Source organism: Lissotriton vulgaris, chromosome 11 (assembly GCF_964263255.1).
Source record: "Lissotriton vulgaris chromosome 11, aLisVul1.2, whole genome shotgun sequence".
NCBI classification, from domain to species: domain Eukaryota; kingdom Metazoa; phylum Chordata; class Amphibia; order Caudata; family Salamandridae; genus Lissotriton; species Lissotriton vulgaris.
The window spans coordinates 948526584-948546101 of NC_141699.1; the positions used below are offsets into that span (position 1 = coordinate 948526584).

Here is a 19518-nt window from a genome sequence, read left to right on the forward strand (position 1 = left end):
ATTGTGATGCCAACTCCAACCAGGAATGCCAGAGCAGGGGGAGGAGATGCAAACAATGCACTTCAAGGGAGGGGAAAACACCAGTGTCATTTACAACTCTACTCTGTTGAACCCAGCTGGATTCTAGGCTTAAGGAAGGAGTGAGCAGATGCAAGGGGGATAGCTTATGGAGATTAGCCATCCTAGGGGTGGGTTTAGTAAGCATGTTGGAAAATCAGCCATGATGAATTTGGAAGATTAGGGCACTCTGGGACAAAATAGTGCCACACTCTGTAGGATGTGGTCATAGCTTCGGGCGTTACCCTGTCCCCCATTGGACAGGAGTGCCCTCCTGCTTGACCCAGAGAACTTGGAATACGTATCTGAGAGGGGTAGAGCCTCTCAGATCTCCTGCCTGAAACCTAGGAGAGCAAGAAGAGCCATGCTGAGAAGTTTGATGTACAAACTCTAAGGCCTGTACTCTGAAGATTGCGCCTTCTGCACCATCTAGAACTACAGCCCTGTGGACTACTTTGCTGTAAAAGTACTAAGGAGTGGACTCCCTGAAAGCTACAGGTTAACAGAGCTCACCTGGAACATCACCACCAAGAATCCTCAACCTGGAGCATTACAAGTGGATTTGTAAGCGTTTTGTCCAAGTGGCTTGTGGGAACCGAAGTCCTCCACTTTCAACGACCATCTTGGTGCTTCCAGACCCTTGGAGTGAGTTTGAAACACTTTGGGACCCTTTGGGGAACGTAAAGAAGAAGTTCCAGAAGTTTGGAGCAACTTTGGAAAAAAGCTCCATAAGTGGACCGACTCAACCTGGCCAGTCAAGCCACTTACCTTTAATCGCGAGTCGGCCTGCCGTCCAGGTTCGTCCCGCTGAAAAGCTCCGTAGGTCCGACTTCCAAAGTTAAAAATTCATATCTCCAGTCCCCTACATTGGATTTTTGTCGTTTTGGTGTCATTTTAAGGATAAAAATATTTCTAAGTGTTAGAAATTGGCGTTGGATTTTTATTGTGCATTGCGTCTTAATAATTTACTGAATTTGTGTTTTAAGTGCTTTACATACCTGTCTTTGAAGTTAAGCTTGCCTGCTCGCAGCCAAGCTACCAAGGGTTGAGCATAGGAATAATTTTCTAAGACCTATTCTGAGCCCTATACTGTGTTAGTGGCCTTATTGCGAGCACCAGATAAACATTTGCCCCTACTAATAATCCAGTTTCCAACACTAAACAAATCAGGAAAAGTAGTATAAGATGTTTTAGATGTGATAATGCAAAGCATGTGACCAAATATAAAGACTGTCCAGGCTGGAAGCTATGACTCGAAAAATGTGGGTAAAAAGGCAACTTCACTAATTGCTGTAAGGCTAACGTCACAGGCAAACAGAGAATTAGAGAAGCAGATGTTGACTCTGACTGAGAATGGGATGAGATAGTTCTTCAAGTTGAATATTCCATCTGTGATGGACCATTTGAGGAGGTGTTAGTAGAGGGTTCACCTGTAAGAATTCGTTTTGACTCTGTAGCCAAAATCACATTAATACCTAAGAATTTCTCCATCTCTAAATTAAAACAGAATGCCAAATTCCCTTAACCATACATCAAACTGAAAGGTTATGGAGACAAACCTTCTGAATTAATGGGGTATTTTTATGGTGGTTTAGAACTTTCTGAGGTAAGAGTAGCTGGGAAAATATGTTTCGGTTAAGGTGATTCTATTATTAGTTGGTTTCACCAAAGAGACTTCAAGGTATATTTGGATCCCAATGAATCTCTTTCTGTTAGATTAAAGGAAATAATAAGTAATGTGAGTGAGGTAACGGGGTGGGGTGGGTTGTGGTAACTTTTCTCCTGGTGAGAAATATATGAAACATTTCCAAAGGTGTTTCAGAAAAAGTTGGGATGTTTAAAAGATTATGTGCATTTCATAAAGCTCACGACGAACTCTGTGATTAAGGTATTCAAAGTAAGGACTGTACCTTTAGCTGTGAAAGATGACGTCGCCAAAAAGAGAAAAAAACTGTCTAGGAAGGTGAGTAGATAGGCACGATTGTGTGTGGAACTTAGAGAGCTCAACAAGAATGTTATGGTGGATCACTATCCCCATCCCAACATAAACAAAATGTTGTGGTTGCTCGGTGGTGCCAAGTTCTTTTTATCTTTTAATCTTACCTCGGCGTACCACCAAGTGAAAATGCATCCTTTGTCTCAAGAGCGAACATCTTTTGGAATTCAGTTTGGTACTTTTAAATATGTGAGGATGCCCTTTGGGCTCATTTCTGCAGCCTCCGTTTTTCACTGAGCTAATGGAGAGTGTATTGAAGGGACTGCAGGACATAAAGAATTATCAGGATACATGAGGAAAGCATGAGAGCTGTGTTAAAGGAAATTTAATCTAGTTGGTTAACTTTAAAAATCGAGAAATGCAGGTTCAGTGTATCTGAAATGGAGTACTTGGGTCATGTGATTTCTTGGGAAGGTATTCAACCTAAACAGGATTTCGTGGAAGCTACCAACGATATGTCCAGTCCTTCTAACAAGAGGTGCTTGTGAAATTTGTGGGCATGGTAGAGTACTATATTGCGTTTGTGGTGAACTTGGCTGGCAAATGTGTAAATGTGAGAGAGTTGCTGAAAAAAGCAAAAGAGTTTGTGTGGGGAAAGAAACGTGAGCAATAATTTTCAGATTTAAAATCCTGTTTGCAAACTGCTCCCTGTAGTTTTGAACCTGGACAGAAGACAATCTTAATGACAGACGCAAGTTTCAAAGGTCTAGGTGGGGGGGTGTTACTGCAAGAGAAAAATGGTCTTGAGAAAACAATCCTATTTATTTCCAGAGCACTGAAAGGGGCAAAGTTGAAATACTCTGTAATTGAAAAGGAGGCCGTTGCCCTTTTTGGACAATAAAGAAGCTTAGAAAATGTGTATGGGTAATCGTTTTAAGATGAGAACAGACCATAAGCCATTGAGGGAAATGTTTTTGAACAAAGGCATTGACAGTTTTCCTAATCGTTGGGTGTATGGGAGAATCTTGGCGCTCATGTAGTAATGTACTAAAAAATCTATTCCAAATGTATTTCACTTGGGTGCTTGCAATGTCAATGGGAGAAGAGAACGCCCTTCTTCTCGCTATGCAATCCTAAGATTGAACACAATTTATAACAATGATCGCAGCACACCACTTATCACAACAGTAGTACTTTTTCTCAAAAAAACATAGGACAATCTATTGGGCTCTTGAAGATTTCTTCCTTCTTTTTAATTATTCTTTCAAACTCCAATTCCTTTTGTCATGCCAACACGTTTCGCCGAGGTTCAAGATAACCAATCGGCTTCATCAGGGCTTAATCTTTACGTTAATTCTTTGGTACCTCCTTAGCAGAATCGATTTTCCTTTCCAATTAATACATGTCTCTGAAGGTTTCCTCGACCAATAAAAAGCACCCGTGTTTGTTTCTTCAAACTTCATACACCGCGGGCGGTAAACACTTTGGGGCTGTTGCCGTAGATTGTTAATTAAAGAATGCCAGATACTCCTAATCTTTCCAAAGTCTGCCAATTACGTTCCAATCTTCATTATCCCGCCGCCGCCCGCTTTTCTAAATGGGTCTTCCCCTTCGAAAGTATTCTTCAGTTCCGCCTGAGTACAGGCAAATTACTCGTACTGTGCGCCATGAGACTCTTTGGACGTGATATGTGCGCAATACAAATATCCTGACTTGACTTGACTTAATGCTACTAGCTGTTTCGAGGTACTCTTCCGCCTCCAGTCAAGAACTTGCATTGAACTGCGTGAGGGACTACTTACAACTGTAGCCCGCCCTGTCCTCATTGCTGGCTCCCTTCTGTGTGTCTTCTACGTGTTAATGCTTCATGCGTTAGCTCATTAAACTCACACCTCTTGCCCTTGCCAATGATTGTTCAAATCAGTAAACCATTTCCTATGAAACAATACAGTTCTTCTGGGAGCTGCAGTTATTACTAGACTCTACACTTTGTTGATGTCATTATGATATAACGGGCCAGATCTGACCAGAATTATTGGAATGGAGGACATAACATGAGATGACAACAAAAGGAAGTAGAAATGTCTTGAAGAAGAAAGCAACGCTTTGGATGTAGTTATGAATTACATTTGAAATTATGTCGTGAAGACGCATGAATACAGTCAAATTATATTAAATTAATGTTCTAGGAGTGGGGATTCCAATGAACTTTCTATCAATTGTTTTTGTTTTTAAATAGGTTTGCATCATGTTAATTTTTCATACATTACAAAGTGTGAATTCGAGTACTTATTGCTATTCCTTGCAGTTTTATTTATCTTTGGTTTGGCATAAAGTGCATACCAGGTGGATTTCTGGTGTTATTTGGGAAGAGATGCGCAAGGCCATAATGGTCAAATAAATCCAACTTGATATTGTATGTATCTTATCAATGCAAGAATCCCTACGGTGAGTGTGCTGTAATGTTTTGTGTTCTGTCTTCGCGAGACTACTGCTACTTGCCCCATTTAACTTTAGCCCCACGAATATACCTGAAGCTAGTCTTGTGCTGCAGAAACACACTTTCCGATCTTTGACCTCTCTGTTCTAAATGCTTGGTTCTGCAGCGCATTGTATATTTAGCTTTTGTACTCAACTGTGTGTGTGGAGCGCCATCTACTGTATTAAGATTATAGAGGACCATTGTTCGCTTACCAAACTGAAATTTACCTAGACGACCGACATACGGCTGTAGGGAGTGCTATCCATTTGGGGCTATGTCATGTGCCTTGGTGCTCCTGCAGTTTATCAATCTTTCCCCAGTAATACATGTTTTTGTTAGTAACGTAGTACAAACGTGCCTATGGTGCATACTGCACTCCATGTGCACAAACAGCATTGTGTATTTAATGTGATCTGCTCGGACCTTCTTTGCTTTCCACATTGCTCCGTCTATTTAAGAATGTTGGGATGTCCAATTAAGACTCAGTTGTGCTTTTATGGCTGGTTCCCTATATTTTCTTGTATTTGTGTTTTATGCTTATGGGCTATGGCTTCGTCTTGTGTATAAAATCACAATAAAAATAAAATGAAATCAAAAGATTGATTTGGGGATCATTCCAGGGCCTTTCTGATTAATTTCACAGTTATAATGTCTCAGTATTCCTCTTGCAGAACCGGGGTGACAGCCCATTACACCAAGTGAAGTGGCTTCGGGTGGTGCTGGATGAAGGCCACACCATAAGGAACCCAAATGCTCAGCAGACCAAGGCAGCGCTGCACCTGGAGGCGCAAAGACGATGGGTGCTGACAGGTACATCAACACTACACCGTGTTTTTGTTGTAGTCATTTTATTGAGTGCACTAAAGCATTGAATGTACATGTCTGCCATGCCAGTAAACATACATATAACCAGGGCCACCCCTTCCTCAGCTTCCACCCTTCCTGGTCCTCTTGCCTTCTGTTAGTCTTCTGCGGCTTTACACGTATGATTTTATAAGTGCTGCATATATCAGGAGTTACTATTAAACACCTTAACTGTGCTGCTGCTGGGCACTGCTTTGTCGGTGAGGAAGATAAAACCTTGACCTGTTGGCTGACACTTTAGCACCCATTATTCCCTTCCCAGTTCCATCACCTGTGCCACACCTTTGCTCCTTATGCCACATCCAAAGTGGAGGTGGAAGGGAGGAGGAGGTTTATGGAAAGCCTGAAAAACATAAACTGGTGCTGGAGGCTTGGAAATCAAAAAAAGTGTGTGTGTGGGGGGAGGAGGGGGGGGGGGTTAAAAGCTCTTTGCCAGTTAAGGGCACGCTTCTGAAGCTTGACGCCCTGGCCTGGGTCTTCCTTGCCCCTGCTAAAGCCAACCCTGAATGTAGCCAGTACTTTGTGAGCTGCGCGGGGCCGAAAGATGGGCACGACCTGCACCTTCGCGCATGGCACGACCTGCTCATCCTCACACCTGGCAGAATATCTCCATTTTTCCAGGGTAGATCAAAGCAGCAAGGTTTTTCCAGAGGCCTCTGTTTGTTACATGCTTTGAGGAAAGGGGCAACCAGTTCTGTCTCTTGTCGCATGGAAGGCCATAAACCAGGGGAAGGCCCATTTTGTGTAGGACCTCTTGGTGCCCTTTATACTCCATTCACGCTGCAGGTGGTGTCGCGGACCTCGTGTAACATACCAGCCACGACGAATGCAGCATCCAGAGTTGGTGAAAAGGCCCTGACCACCTTTTACAGAATTTAATGTACTACACTAGACCCTGAGCCTTTAAGGCAAAATTCTGATTCCCCTCACAGACCTTCTCTTCAAGACCGAATAACTAGTATCCATTGGGCACCTAAATTACTCCACGTCTGTACCAAAATCATATTTAACACCCTTTCCCCACAAATGAATCTAATGAAAAGGGCCACATATACCGCAATCATAAAATAAGACACTGCTTCAGATGCTTAGGTATTGAAGCATTGATGTCTTGGCGCTTCACTCTTTAATTCCTGGGCTGTACTCTTCATAGGGATCTTTCCCTTCAGGTCTTTCTTTCTCTTGAGCTCTTCCTGCTTTAGCGCCTTGATGCCTCTTTTGGTATTTGTGCGCATTATACATTTCCGTAATTTAAATAGTTATCAAAAATCGTCCAAAAATATCTTATACCTCAAAACAGCAGCAATGCATTTGATGAGCTGGCATCTTATAATGCACAAAACAAAAAAACAACTAAGGAGCGTCATGCCAAATGAGAAATAGAGCAAGCATGTAGCGACACTCACGGTCCAAAATCAACTGTGAATGAAACCTCAGTGGGTTGTTCAGAAAGCCTCACTCACCAACCTTGTTGATGACATGCTTCATCATCGGGCCCCACTAGGAGTGGCCGAATGCCACCCTAGTGTGCTACAACGGCAGGTTACTGCGGAGCTGGTTTTTTGTGATGCGTGAAAAGTGAATTTGGTGATTTAAAAATGTCCCAATTCTGTCAAAAAAAGAGTTTTTTTAGTTTTGCCATTGCACATGTATAAAAACTAGGTGTAAGATAAAGGACCACAATTAAAAAGTCAGTTTTTATCCCTCGTGTAAGGTCAACATGTTTCTTCCTATGTAAGCGTAATTATACAGGCATTCGTCAGGACCGGTGAACAAGTTGAACCCCGGTGGTATGGGCGCGCTAAGGCCCACCCTGGCCTGGGGTCACTAGTGTTAAAAGAGAATATCTTTTCAAAAAACACTGTAACAAGATTCCGACACGATGGAGTGGAGCCGAGTTTATTGAAAAAGTGCTAATAATACAAGCACCATGGGTCTCGGGAGGGGGGTGGAAGCGAAAGTGGCACACCGCCCTATTTGCTAGGCACCCGCTACGTACCTGCATAAACCCTTGTTAACCGGACCCCGAATAACGGTTCCACTCCATCGTGTCGGAATCTTATTACAGTGTTTTTTTTTTAAGATATTCTCTTTTTAACACTAGTGACCCCAGGCTAGGGTGGGCCTTAGCGCGCCCATACCACCGGGGCTCAACACTACACTTTTTCACTGGTCCTGACGAAGGCCTGTATAATTACGCTCAAATAGGCAGAAACATATGAACCTTACACGAGCGATAAAAACAGACTTTGTAACTGTGGTCCTTTATCCTATACCTTGTTTTTATACATGTCCAATTGGCAAAACTAATACATCTCTTTTTTGACACAATTGGGACATTTTTAAATCGCTAAATTCACTTTTCACGCATCACAAAAAACCAGCTCCGCAGTAACCTGGGGTTGTAGCACCCCAGGGTGGAATTCGGCCACTCCTAGTGGGGCCCGATGATGAAGCATGTCACCAACTAGGTTGGTGAGTGAGGGCTTTTTGAACAACCCACTGAGGTTTCACTCACAGTTGATTTTGGATTGTGAGTGTCGTTACATGCTTGCTCTATTTCTCATTTGGCATGACGCTCCTTAGTTGTTTTTTGCATTTCTCTCGAGGGGAGTAGGAGCGTTAATTCCGTTCCCTTCCTCTTTTGTTGTTACAATTTTATCTTATAATACACTCCTTCCTGGTATCACACGTTTCAAAGAAACTAACTCAGCACCTCTGATCTTCTTTTAACCAATACTAGAGTAGATTCAGTGTTTCACTACTCAAGAGGCTTCATTGTCTAACACGCTACATATACATGGCTAGGCACCTGGTGTTTTTAATTGCTAAATGCTTTTAGCCCATAACATCTAAGCTGTGAATATTGTAATACAAAGATATAAAGTTAAACCACTTTCCGTTTCCCTTTTACCTCATTTGAAGTGAAGATACTAAATATCCAGGGACCAGCCTCTTGTCCCACAGGAGTCCTAAGATAGCAATGAATTTGGAAGTATGGAAGGGAGGAAAAATGTAATAAATTGGGTTTCTGCACCCTGCCAAAATTTTATGCTTTGCACTGTATGGACATTTTAGCTAAGTGCATGATTTTGCTAAAGCATCTCTCTGCCTAACCCTGGTCTTTCTCTCTTCACTATATTGCATTATACTCCTCTAATTAAAAAGCTGATCGAAATGGATTTACTACTAACCCTTGGTGTTCATTTTTAGGTACCCCCATTCAGAACTCCTTAAAGGACTTATGGTCTCTTTTATCATTTTTTAAACTGAAACCATTTACTGACCGAGAGTGGTGGCACCGAACTATCCAACGACCTGTCACTATGGGCGACGCAGGCGGGCTTAGGTAGGAATCTGTTTTCTATATTTTAACCTGACTATTCTTTTGAGAAACATCTGCACAGTATATGCTTCACATGTTGGGGAATATTATCCTCATCAGAATTTGAATTCTCAAAAAGTTTTTTTTTTCTTTTACTGTTTGACACCACATACATGTGGAAAAGAAAATCGATACATGTAACAACAGATACTTCTCTCAGTAATTTTACATAAATGTCTATGGATACACCCATGATCGGTGGACATATTTTGAGGAATGGATACCCTTTGGAAATAATGCATGTGTTGTAAGAGAATTGGCTAGAGTTTCGAGCTAAACAAATATTCTTCCCCCAGATTCTTCATTTTAGAAGTGTCTCTAGGCCTCAGTCGGGAGCAGGGAAAATGCCCACTGCTCCTAGAGGGGCACTAGTGGCACGAGACTGGCTTAAGTTCACTAAGATGCATAGGGGATCTATGCTAGAAACGAAGCAGGACCGCCACTGATTCCTTATTGGAATCTGGGGACTCCCACTGAGTCATAAATGAATGCTTGTATTTTTTGTGTATTGTTTTGCAGATCAAACCATTGAAAATGCTGAGGTCGTGTCACTGGCTTCCAATTATGACTCAGTGGGAGTCTCCAGATTCCAATAAGAAATCAGTGGGGTCCTCGGTTTCCAGTATTGATTACTCAATGGGCAGGTGTGGAAGCCCTATTACCTTTCTGCCAGACGGGGTTTTGTGCAGAGGATCAACCGTGGGTAACATAGTTGCCCTCTCATCACTTATTTATCAAGCAGCAACCCAGGCATCCCTCCCTGTGTTTGCTTGTTTTATCGCTACTCCGCCACTTTTGATGGAGTTGTCCGACGCATATTATGGGGTAAGTGGAACGTCTGCCCTAAACTGCTACAGACCATCATGTCCTTATTCACGAGGACCTGGGTATGAGTGAAACTCACGGGTGAGACAGCCACTGCTAAAATCAACACATGCCGAGGATTAAAAAAGTGTCTGTGCTGGTCCCTTTGCTATTCAACCTGTTCAGAGCAGACTTGGGTCCAGCTTTATCTGGCACGCCCTTAGTCACCCCTAGAATTGGCGAAAGGAAAATCCCTCTTATGCAGTGCACAAATGATTTAGTGCTGCTTGATCCACCTGGAACAACTCCTGGTGGCCCACCGCGCGGGGCACCGCACCGACACCCACGAACCATGCACGGAACCTGGGATTCATCTTGGACTCCACGCTCACACTGTCCAAACAAGTCAACGCCATCTCATCCTCATGCTTCAACACCCCGTGCATGCTCCGGAAGATATTCAGATGGATTCCCACCGAAACCAGAAGAACCGTCACCCAAGCCCTCGTCACCAGCCGGTTGGACTACGGGAACGCCTTCTATGCAGGAACCACAGCAAAACTTCAGAGAAGACTCCAGCGCATACAGAACGCCTCCGCTCGCCTCATCCTCGACATCCCTCGCCACAGCCACATATCCGCCCACCTGAGAGACCTGCACTGGCTTCCAGTCAGCAAGAGAATCACTTTCAGGCTCCTCACACACGCACACAAGGCTCTCCACGACATAGGCCCGACTTCCTCAACAGACTCCTCACATTCTACACTCCGTCCTGCCAGCTCCGCTCCACCAGCCTTGCCACCATCCCACGGATTTGCGGAACCACCACCGGAGGAAGATCGGTCTCCTACCTGGCCGCCAAGACCTGGAACTCCCTCCCCGTCCAACTTCGACTGACCCAGGACCACCTCACGTTCAGGAGACACCTCAAGATCTGGCTGTTCGAACAGTAGCAGCACCCCCCCTCCCCCCCGCCCCCTAACCCCCCCCCCCCCCCCCAGCGCCTTGAGACCCTCACGGGTGAGTAGAGCGCTTTACAAATGCTATGATTGATTGATTGATCACACGGAAATCAGTCTGCAAAAACCTTTTACTGCACCAAACTCGTACAATCTCAGGAATGAGCTCGTCACTGAGATCAAAACAAAAGTTGTGGTCTTCTGAAAGTACCCAAAGAAGAGGCTCACCAAATGATGTCTGGGGCCGCTAAGATTGGACTGTGTGCAATACTATGATTTTCTGGGAGCCTGGCTCGACTTTGTACGTATTCAAAATGAAAAGCTGGCAAGAATGGTCGTGTACACACTGTGCAAACTAAACACCACCCTTGGCAGCCCAACGACCACTGCTATACGGAGGGTGGTGTCTGCCAAACTGCTCCCTGTGCTTAATTATGTGCAGCAATCCTTTCCAGGTAAACTGGCAACTGCCTTAGAAAAGATCCAGCAGACAGCCTACAAGAAACTATTCCATCTCCCAAGGCAGACAAAAAACACCTTGATCATGCTGGCATTCAGTCTAGTTCAGCAAAACTTAGAAAACTTCAAAGCCCTGGCAAAGTATTACTTCCAGGCAACGGCCGCCCCTGATAACTCCATGAAGGCGTCAATATAAATAATTTTCATAAGCGCTATTAATCCTTGGTCCATTAGCCTTGCACTAGCAACGGAATGTGCAACTTGCAGTGGAAAATTGGGGTACAAATGTGATCAGCTATACAAGCATCAAAACTGCAATAAGGAAGCAACTGTACCAGTGCTCACTTGAATAGGACATAGAAGCCCTCCCAGCCACAGCACCACACGAGTCTCTAACAACTCTACAACTGAATCCCCCATGCAAACTCCATCTCCACCAGGCAGTGGGTAAACACGTCCTAACACTAATTCACTAATTCTATCCGCAATATTAGTCCCGCTGCCAATCAGAAAATTGAACCCAATCTTAAGATCACTTGCAACCATCACCAGCTGTCTATTATGCAACTATAGAAGATAATCTTTAGTGCACTTACTACTTTGTGACTCTGCCTTGCTACATGCCCGTCAAACCTTACTGAGGCCTATATTATTACAACATGGGACTCGCTCAGCTAAAGCGGCCGCTCCCCTTCTAAATAATTTGGAATAAGTTACCAAGAAGACCAAATTCAGGAAATGTATCTCGCTAGCTATTAATCAGTTAAGCAACAGGATCAACCAACTGCCCTAGCAGCCAAGCTATCTACCACCCAGTACTAGCAGGGTCTGATGGAGTGATCTGTATTACTGTAATCATCTCTGATTAAATCTGCTGCTCGAGACAAGCGTATGGCACTTCAGGGATACCATATTACATCTTAGTCACCAATTGTATCCCCACATGCCATCTGCATTTTAAAGCGCAGCACTTTGCCCGGTACAGTGGCCCGCAGTTTATCAGCACCGCTCTGCGTGGCCATGTGCCGTGCTACCATCTCCCTGCTCGGGCCCATTCTTTGCTCGTAATGCCAGAGCCATCCACACACCTCCATACCAAACGTGTAACCTTAAGCACTGCTCTCAGTACTTCAATGAGATCCTCTTCAAATTTACTCATTCCCCCCAAGGTTTCTTCATAACCCCAGGATGCCTCCTATTTTTATATATGCTAAAAACAATTTTCTTAAGCGTCAGTAATATAATGAATACGCATTTATATATCAATGTTACTTTTAAAGAATTTCTTGCTCAGGCTCTTTCGCCGATAGCGCATCATATTTCATGTGTTTTGTAATGATTTTAAGTAATCACACAATAAACTTATTGTCATCGTAAGATTAGTGCAGATGTTCAGCCTGTCTATTCAAATGCCCTTTTTAGCATGGTATGGTGAGAATAATCATGCAAGGCAAAAGGTAATTCTTCTAGAGAACAATTGAAGTTCTAAAATCAAAGAGTTGAAGCTTGAATTAAGTGGCTGCTGTTAAAAATGATTGTATATTATTTCTCAACCATTTTATGTTGATTAGCATATTTCAGCTCTTACTTTAGTTAAAAAATAAATCTTCCACCTTCATCAAGAATCTGCATTTAAATCAACATATCTAGGTGGGGGATAAAAATTGTAGCCTCTGCCTCAGTGTAATTTGCTAAATAAAGCAATACCCTTGGCCATTTGGAAGATGATTGTGGGACCGATTATGCAGATTTATATCCCTCCCAAATCTAACTTTTAAAACTAAATGGCTCAAAATAGCTACTTTTTGCTTGGACAGAACCCGCACCTTCAATGTTAGGCCTTGGTTATGGTTTTGGAGGAGTGTTGCGCACAGTCTACGGGTGGTCAGAATCACTAAAGTCGGACTAAATCTCCGCACATAATTACTTCAATTACGAATTAGACATATCAGAATGGGGAATAACTGTCTAGACTCAGAATTACAGAGGTGGTGTTAGTGTTGTTAAGTAAAGATATAAACATAAATATGAGCTAACAGTAGAGATTAGAGCAAAATGAAAAATTTTGCAAGTAGCATTAGAAAAAAAAGCTTGCTAGCAAATTTGAAATTTCAAGTGCAGGGACAATGTATAAAGCGGCAGCTTTAATGTGCATAATTATTGGCCCAGAGAGCTCTTTTGCTAGCCTCCTATTTTCAGATGTATGATTATTATGATATTAATAATAATAATACACGGATACTTAATACAAGGGCTTTCAGTCAGTCCTCTTCAACCATTGATTTGTTCAGGTGTCATTCATAGTTAAATACAACTAGGTGCCATGGCTGGTGCACCTGGGCTCTTGAGCCACTTCTTCATTTTTATGTTTGTTTATTTTTCAGTTTTTCGCATATTGGATATGTTTGCAAGATAAATAATAATACAACATGCTTACCATTACAGACCCATTGCTTTGCCAGTACTTGTTTTGCATTTGCTTCAGCTTTTTCAGCCATTTGTGCTCAATGATGAGTGCTTTAACTAAGCGTGAAGTGATGTGACTATCTCATTCACCTCTGTTTTCCAATTACAGTTAGTTTTCTTTTGGTTCTACTTTTTATATCTCTAGACGTTTGCAGTCCCTCATCAAAACTATAACTCTTAGAAGAACTAAAACCAGCAAAGTAAAAGGAAAGCCAGTCCTAGAATTACCTGAACGGAAAGTATTTGTTCAGCACGTCACGCTTTCAGATGAAGAAATGCAGATCTATGACTCTATGAAGAAAGAAGGTAAAGCTGCAATTGGCAGGTGAGTGCAAACCACATGCACTTAGGCACACATTTTTATCCCATGGGGTTTTAGTTTGAGCCTAGGCAGTGCATCTGGTGTCTCAACATGCGGTATCTCCTTCTAGGGCTTTCACCATGCCCCATCACTTTAATTCGTTCCTTGGACAGCCTTTCAAAATTCCTGTTGGTTTGGTAGGAAAATGCTTTACTTTGTCCCGACTTTTGGGTGATTTGTTCCCGCCCTGCAGACTGACCCGGTTACATGGCTTATTTCACCATCGGCCATATATAGAGTCCTCTCACTACTTTCTCTTTTGCCTCGGCTACTTATCTTAGTTTACTGCTTGTGTTCCAAGCTCTGCTCCTATCTCCAAGTGCCGCCCGCTGTCTGTGCTGCTTTGCTCCTACCCCATCCCTTGTCTGTGTTGACCACCTCCCTCCCCTCCTGAAACACGTAGTGTTTTTATTAAATTTTTTTAATAAATGCTACTTTTTAATGAGAATACACAGGCCTCTCTTCGCCCCACCTTTCCCCTCGCAAACACGTGCGGCGCTTGCTGCCGCTGCTTTCTGTGCTCATTGGAAGTGTTAACCATCTCCGCCCCCCTCACCCCCCCCCCCCCCCCCCCCCACACCCCACACCCTTGTCTTATGATTCCTCCTTAGAAGTGGGCATGGCTTTCCTCCTGCTTGTTATTGCTTTATTGGCACTGCCTCTTATGTAGACCCGGTGAGTCCAGATGGTGCTCCATTAGCTTGGAGATCCCTCCCCAAGACTCCTTGTTTGGGAGAGAATCATCTTCAGGGAATGGCAGTTGGTGGGCTGCAGCTCAGACGACAGAGCGGTTTGTATGGGAGTTCAGTAGTGGGATAGTGCCGAAACACAACCTTTTAGCTTCCAAGCACATGGTTGCAAGTCCTGGAAATGGCTCGGTGGTTGTGTTGGAGACTCTAGGATTGTGTTGTCGCTGAGCTCTCAGTTCTTGCAGGATGCTGTTCCTAGACAAGCCTTTGTGGCCCACATCCTGGGAGGGAGGCAGTTGTAGAACAATGGTACCGACTGAGCACCCTGCCAGTCGCCTGCAAGGATGTCTGGTCTGTCTCTGGGTCTAGTTGTCCGAATCATACAATGAATGTACACTTGTCACCGCGCTTAAGCCTGCGTTTCATCTAGTGCTTGGTTCTTATGAGCTACAACAGTTCTGGGGGGCGGTGATGGGAGGCAGACATGCACTCTGTTGGGGTCTGTATGGCAGCTGTAGGGCTGGCATCCTTTCTGCTTTTTATTTTATTAATTCCGTGCTTCAATATGACTGTCCATCATCGTTGAAGGGTTAATTAAACTATGCGGCACTTCCTGCCCGATAGACAGATAATGTTCAATGTGGGAGTTTGTACAAATTAGGCCTACACTTGGCCATCCTATTTATGCTCTAACTGCACACAAATCCTGCGTGGTGCCAGACTCCTCCTTTCCATACCCATTAATGTAGTCCAACTGGTTCAAGGTAAATTAATCAAGACTAGAAATTCCAGAATGCATTAGGTTGTAAATAAATGAATGCATTGGAAATACGGTGCCTCCTGGAGTCATGGCTAACCATTCACAAGATTAGGGTGCAGCTCACTGACTTTGGAGTCAGTCGAAATGCACTGGTGTTTACTGTTTACGCCAATACACATTGCATGCATGCAGTGGACTGAGGGAAATCTTGTTGTCTCCCTCTCCTTTCCTTACTGTGGAGATTGCAACAGGATGGCATCACAAGTGGTGATATCACACCTCGGCTCAACCACCGGATGCCTGTGTTGATCTAACCGCCAGAGCTGCTGACTTTGGAGCTGAGGAACCAGGTTCGAGGCTGGCGTCTCCTCAACATCCTGTAATTCTGGGCAAATCACTCAGTTTTCCCGTGCCTACCAAAAAACAGGAATGTGTCCTTGTGTAATGTAACTGATGCTCATGTAAAGCACTCCAGTACCTTTGGGTCGGTCGACTTTGCGCTATATAAAACAGCAACAAAAATAAATAAATAGGAAGAAATGTGAGTGCCAAGATGCATGAAATCCACACACTGCCAGTGTTGCTCAAAAGTATCCTTAACTTGCAAGTCTGTTACAGCCAACATTGTGAGCCCCTTTATGGGGTTTTATTCTTTTTTTCCTGCTCTGTTTGGATCTTCTGTTTAATTTTCTGTAAAACATCGAATTGTTCGTGTAAATAGGCTTAGATAAGGGAAATTTCTAACTCTTGGACTGTTAAACTAAAAAGTAATAAAGGCAAAATAGGTACTAGAAATAAAACAAAGTTGTATTTTCTAAACAAATTTACAGAAAGAATGGGTGTTGTCAAACTATTGTATAAATTATCGGTGAAGCATCACCAGGAGTAGCCATGTCTCGTTCGTTCGGGTCCTGGGGCGTGGAGAGGGTGCTGGAGGAGGTGGGCCCTAGCACGCTGTGCCCAGCTCTGGAAGATTCATCTTCCATGTGAGTCATTTTTTTGGAGTCTCCATTCTAAGAATATAAATTCAAAATATCAGTGGGAAATAATGTCCCTCACAGTGTCAGGGTCCAGACGGTCATGATTGAGGCCTATGTGCTTAATAGGTCAATAGTATACTAGCCTGATCTTGATGTTTAAATTTGCAGTGGAATGAGATTCAGTGTCCAGTGGACGCTTCATCTTCTGCCGTTTGGTCAGACATAAGGAGCCATCAGAGCCCTGGAAAAGCTTTCAAATAAATGAATTGGATAGTCTATGTATAGCATTCACCTCTTGCTTTTCTTCAAAGACACCGTGCCGCACATAGCAATTTTGGAAAACGAGGTTACCATTGCAATTTGATTACCCAAGCATAATGCCCATTCCAGGCTTCAGTACTGTGTTATTGGCGGCATGGATTAATCTGGTAAAATTTAAAATGAAACATAACTTTAAGCAAGCAATGGCTGACCCAGACAAGACCGCAGTCGTTCCCAAAGCCTGGATGTTTGGTGTTGATGACTCCCTCTGGCAATACCTAAAACTGTCTGTAGCCAGACCTAAAATTAAGTAGAGTCATGAAAGAAATGAAATGTGAGGTAGTGTGCCAAAAAAGTAGAAAGAGTAACACAATCCTTCATTAACATATAAGAAGTAAACAGGGTTGATTACAAGGTCGGCTGAACAGCTCTAAAGTCGGATACACACCCCAAGTCATACATGGGAAGCTTATATTTGTTCTCTCATAAATGCAGAACAACAACTACCAGAATGCAACAGAAGGATTATTCGAGCTGCTCCCACTGGATAGGGACAGCGTCAGAAACCCTACCAGTCCCCATTCACAGTTGTTAAAACAGCTAAAACACGACTTCCCTCCCCCCACATCAGTATCCCTCCCCCACATGTAGAGAGGGATTGGTTTACCTGCTGTGGAAACACCTGCACCTTCCCATCACACCAGGCAACACACATCGGCCTTGTGCAGAGCTCCCATTCTCCATGGCCACTGACCCATGTCAGTGACACAAGAAACAGCCCATTTAAAACCACCGGCATCAGAGTGGCCACATGGAAGATCAGCAAGCTCCACAAGTTCCTTTTATCTAGAAAAAAAGTGATAATTCTGTAATTAAACCTGCAACATTTCTTTTCCATAAAAAAGCTGTACCTGCATGCAGAGAAATAACATTACCATGCTAGCCAAAGTTCTGGAAAAATGTGTTCAACAACTGAGCCAACCCATCTCTGAATTCAAACTTCTGAATGACTGCCAGTCGGGTTTCAGACCAAATCACAGTACTGAAACGGCAATTCTGCACATAGTGGATGACGCTCTAATTGCGCTAGACCGTAATGAAACCTGGCTCCTAATTCTGCTCGACCTTTCGTCCGCATTCAACACGGTAAACCATGGCAAAATACTAGACCGACTGGTGGAAAGGATGGGATTAGTGGGCACAGTCCTAGAATTATTTAGATCCTTCTTAGAGACGAGATCGCAAAGATTCTTGGTGAACCAAACACTGTCAGCATCATCCCCAAATTCTATTCGAGTACCATAGGGATCCACACTATCCCCTCCTCGATTCAATCTATATGTAGAACCAGTAACCTAAATCTTACAGGAGGCAAACCTCTCCTTCCACATGTATGCAGATGACACACAGCTATATATCAAGATTACATTGTTAGAAGAGATAATCATCATGAACCTTTAAAGAGGACCGTCCATTGGCTAACTAATAATCATCTCAATCTTAACCCGCATAATAGAGAATTCCTTCTGATTTCCCCCCAGAAAAGTTTTAAGAATATTTTTGGAATGGACCAAGTTGATCACTGCGCTAAACTGTACTCCAAGGCTAGTTGACTCAACCAAGTCTCTTGGAATTACGCTAGATAAGAACATGAACATGCAAACCCACATTAGCACAATGGCACAAAATGCCCGATTCCATCTGAGCTATCTTAGAAAATTGAAACCTTTTATAGCTACATCAGACCTCAAAACGGCTGTCCAGGCATTATTTATCTCGAGGATTGAGTACAGATGCACAACGTTATCAGGAGTACCCAAGATTTCAACAGCCACGCTAAACGCTTGTCTCAATGCAGCCACAAGACATATAACAGGCTCCATGAAGTTTGACCACATCAACCCTCATCTGAAAGCGCTTAATTGTCTGCCCTACGAAGCAATAATCCAACTAAAGATGGCATGTGTCACACACAAAGCGATGCATTACAAACACCACTATACCTAACCCTGAAAATCACATTATCAGGAGGCAGCAGAGTCTCACGGAGCAATGTAGATGTCTTACTGAAACCTGCCCTCTTCTGAAAGAAGAATTTGTAACTCACTCCCCCGAGCATTAGAAGAATTTCGTCCACTTCAGCTTTAACAAAAGGAGCTAAGACTTTTCTTATGAGCAAATTCCTCCCATAATAACTGAAGACCAGACACTGTTAGGATACTTTTCTGTTCCAATACTATGATAATACTAATCGATTTCTAATAGTTGTTAGGACATGTATATATGTTTTTGTAAGCACAAATGTCTCTCTCAAATTGATTTATGCTTGTTACTTTTGCTTAAAGGTCATTACAAACCTGCTGTCGAAAGTTGAAGGCAATGTAAATGTGAAGCGCTCCGATACCCTATCTGACTCATGTCTGCGCCAATTAAAACATTGAATAAATACCCAGCAGCAAAGTAGCCCTCAGATGCGTGCAAATCAAGGCTTGAATATGTCCAATAGTAGGTCGAGCTACCGTCCAAAAGCCTGGTGTATGACCTACTCTGCCCCAGCTCTACCAACAACACTGAGACACAGGACATTTCTGCTGTTTTTTTTTAATAGTCGAACATGTATATGCCCGAGATAACTGACTCAGTCCCATTCCTTACAGCCTGACATATGGGCCGGTCCTTCGAGTAAATGTTGCCAAACCTTTATTGACGTGTATCTGACTCCTTTCCGGTGCTACAATAGTTTTCGAGGCACCTGTTATGTCCCCAGCTCAACCAGCTTTACAGCGGGTTGGGTCTGACCTGTGTTTGGCATTGCCCAAGGCTTCCAGAGGCGCAGGGCACTGCAGGCGAACTGCTCTGATTTATCTAATGTTTCGGGCGAGACTTCAGCCTGCAGTGTGCCGGATAGAGTGCATGCCTCCGTGTCCCACTTGACACTTCACAGATTTCGCAACCTGACTTTTGCTTGGCTGCCTTTCAGACTTCATCTTCAGGCGTGACAGATTCTGCTCCAGTTCTTCCAGCCTTTCAAGCGTTCTGACTTGAGAGGGAGTAA

At 43.4% G+C, this 19518-nt stretch overlaps 1 protein-coding gene across 3 annotated transcripts in view; it reads left to right on the forward strand.

Moving 5' to 3' along the window:
- Positions 1-19518, forward strand: part of HLTF (helicase like transcription factor) — a 416132-nt gene that overhangs the window by 233523 nt on the left and 163091 nt on the right. For all 3 annotated transcript variants that reach the window (XM_086944107.1, XM_086944108.1, XM_086944109.1), the window contains 3 exons: positions 5147-5285; positions 8553-8688; positions 13558-13737. In XM_086944107.1, the coding sequence (XP_086800233.1) occupies positions 5147-5285; positions 8553-8688; positions 13558-13737 (455 nt within the window). The remainder of the gene's footprint in view (positions 1-5146; positions 5286-8552; positions 8689-13557; positions 13738-19518) is intronic.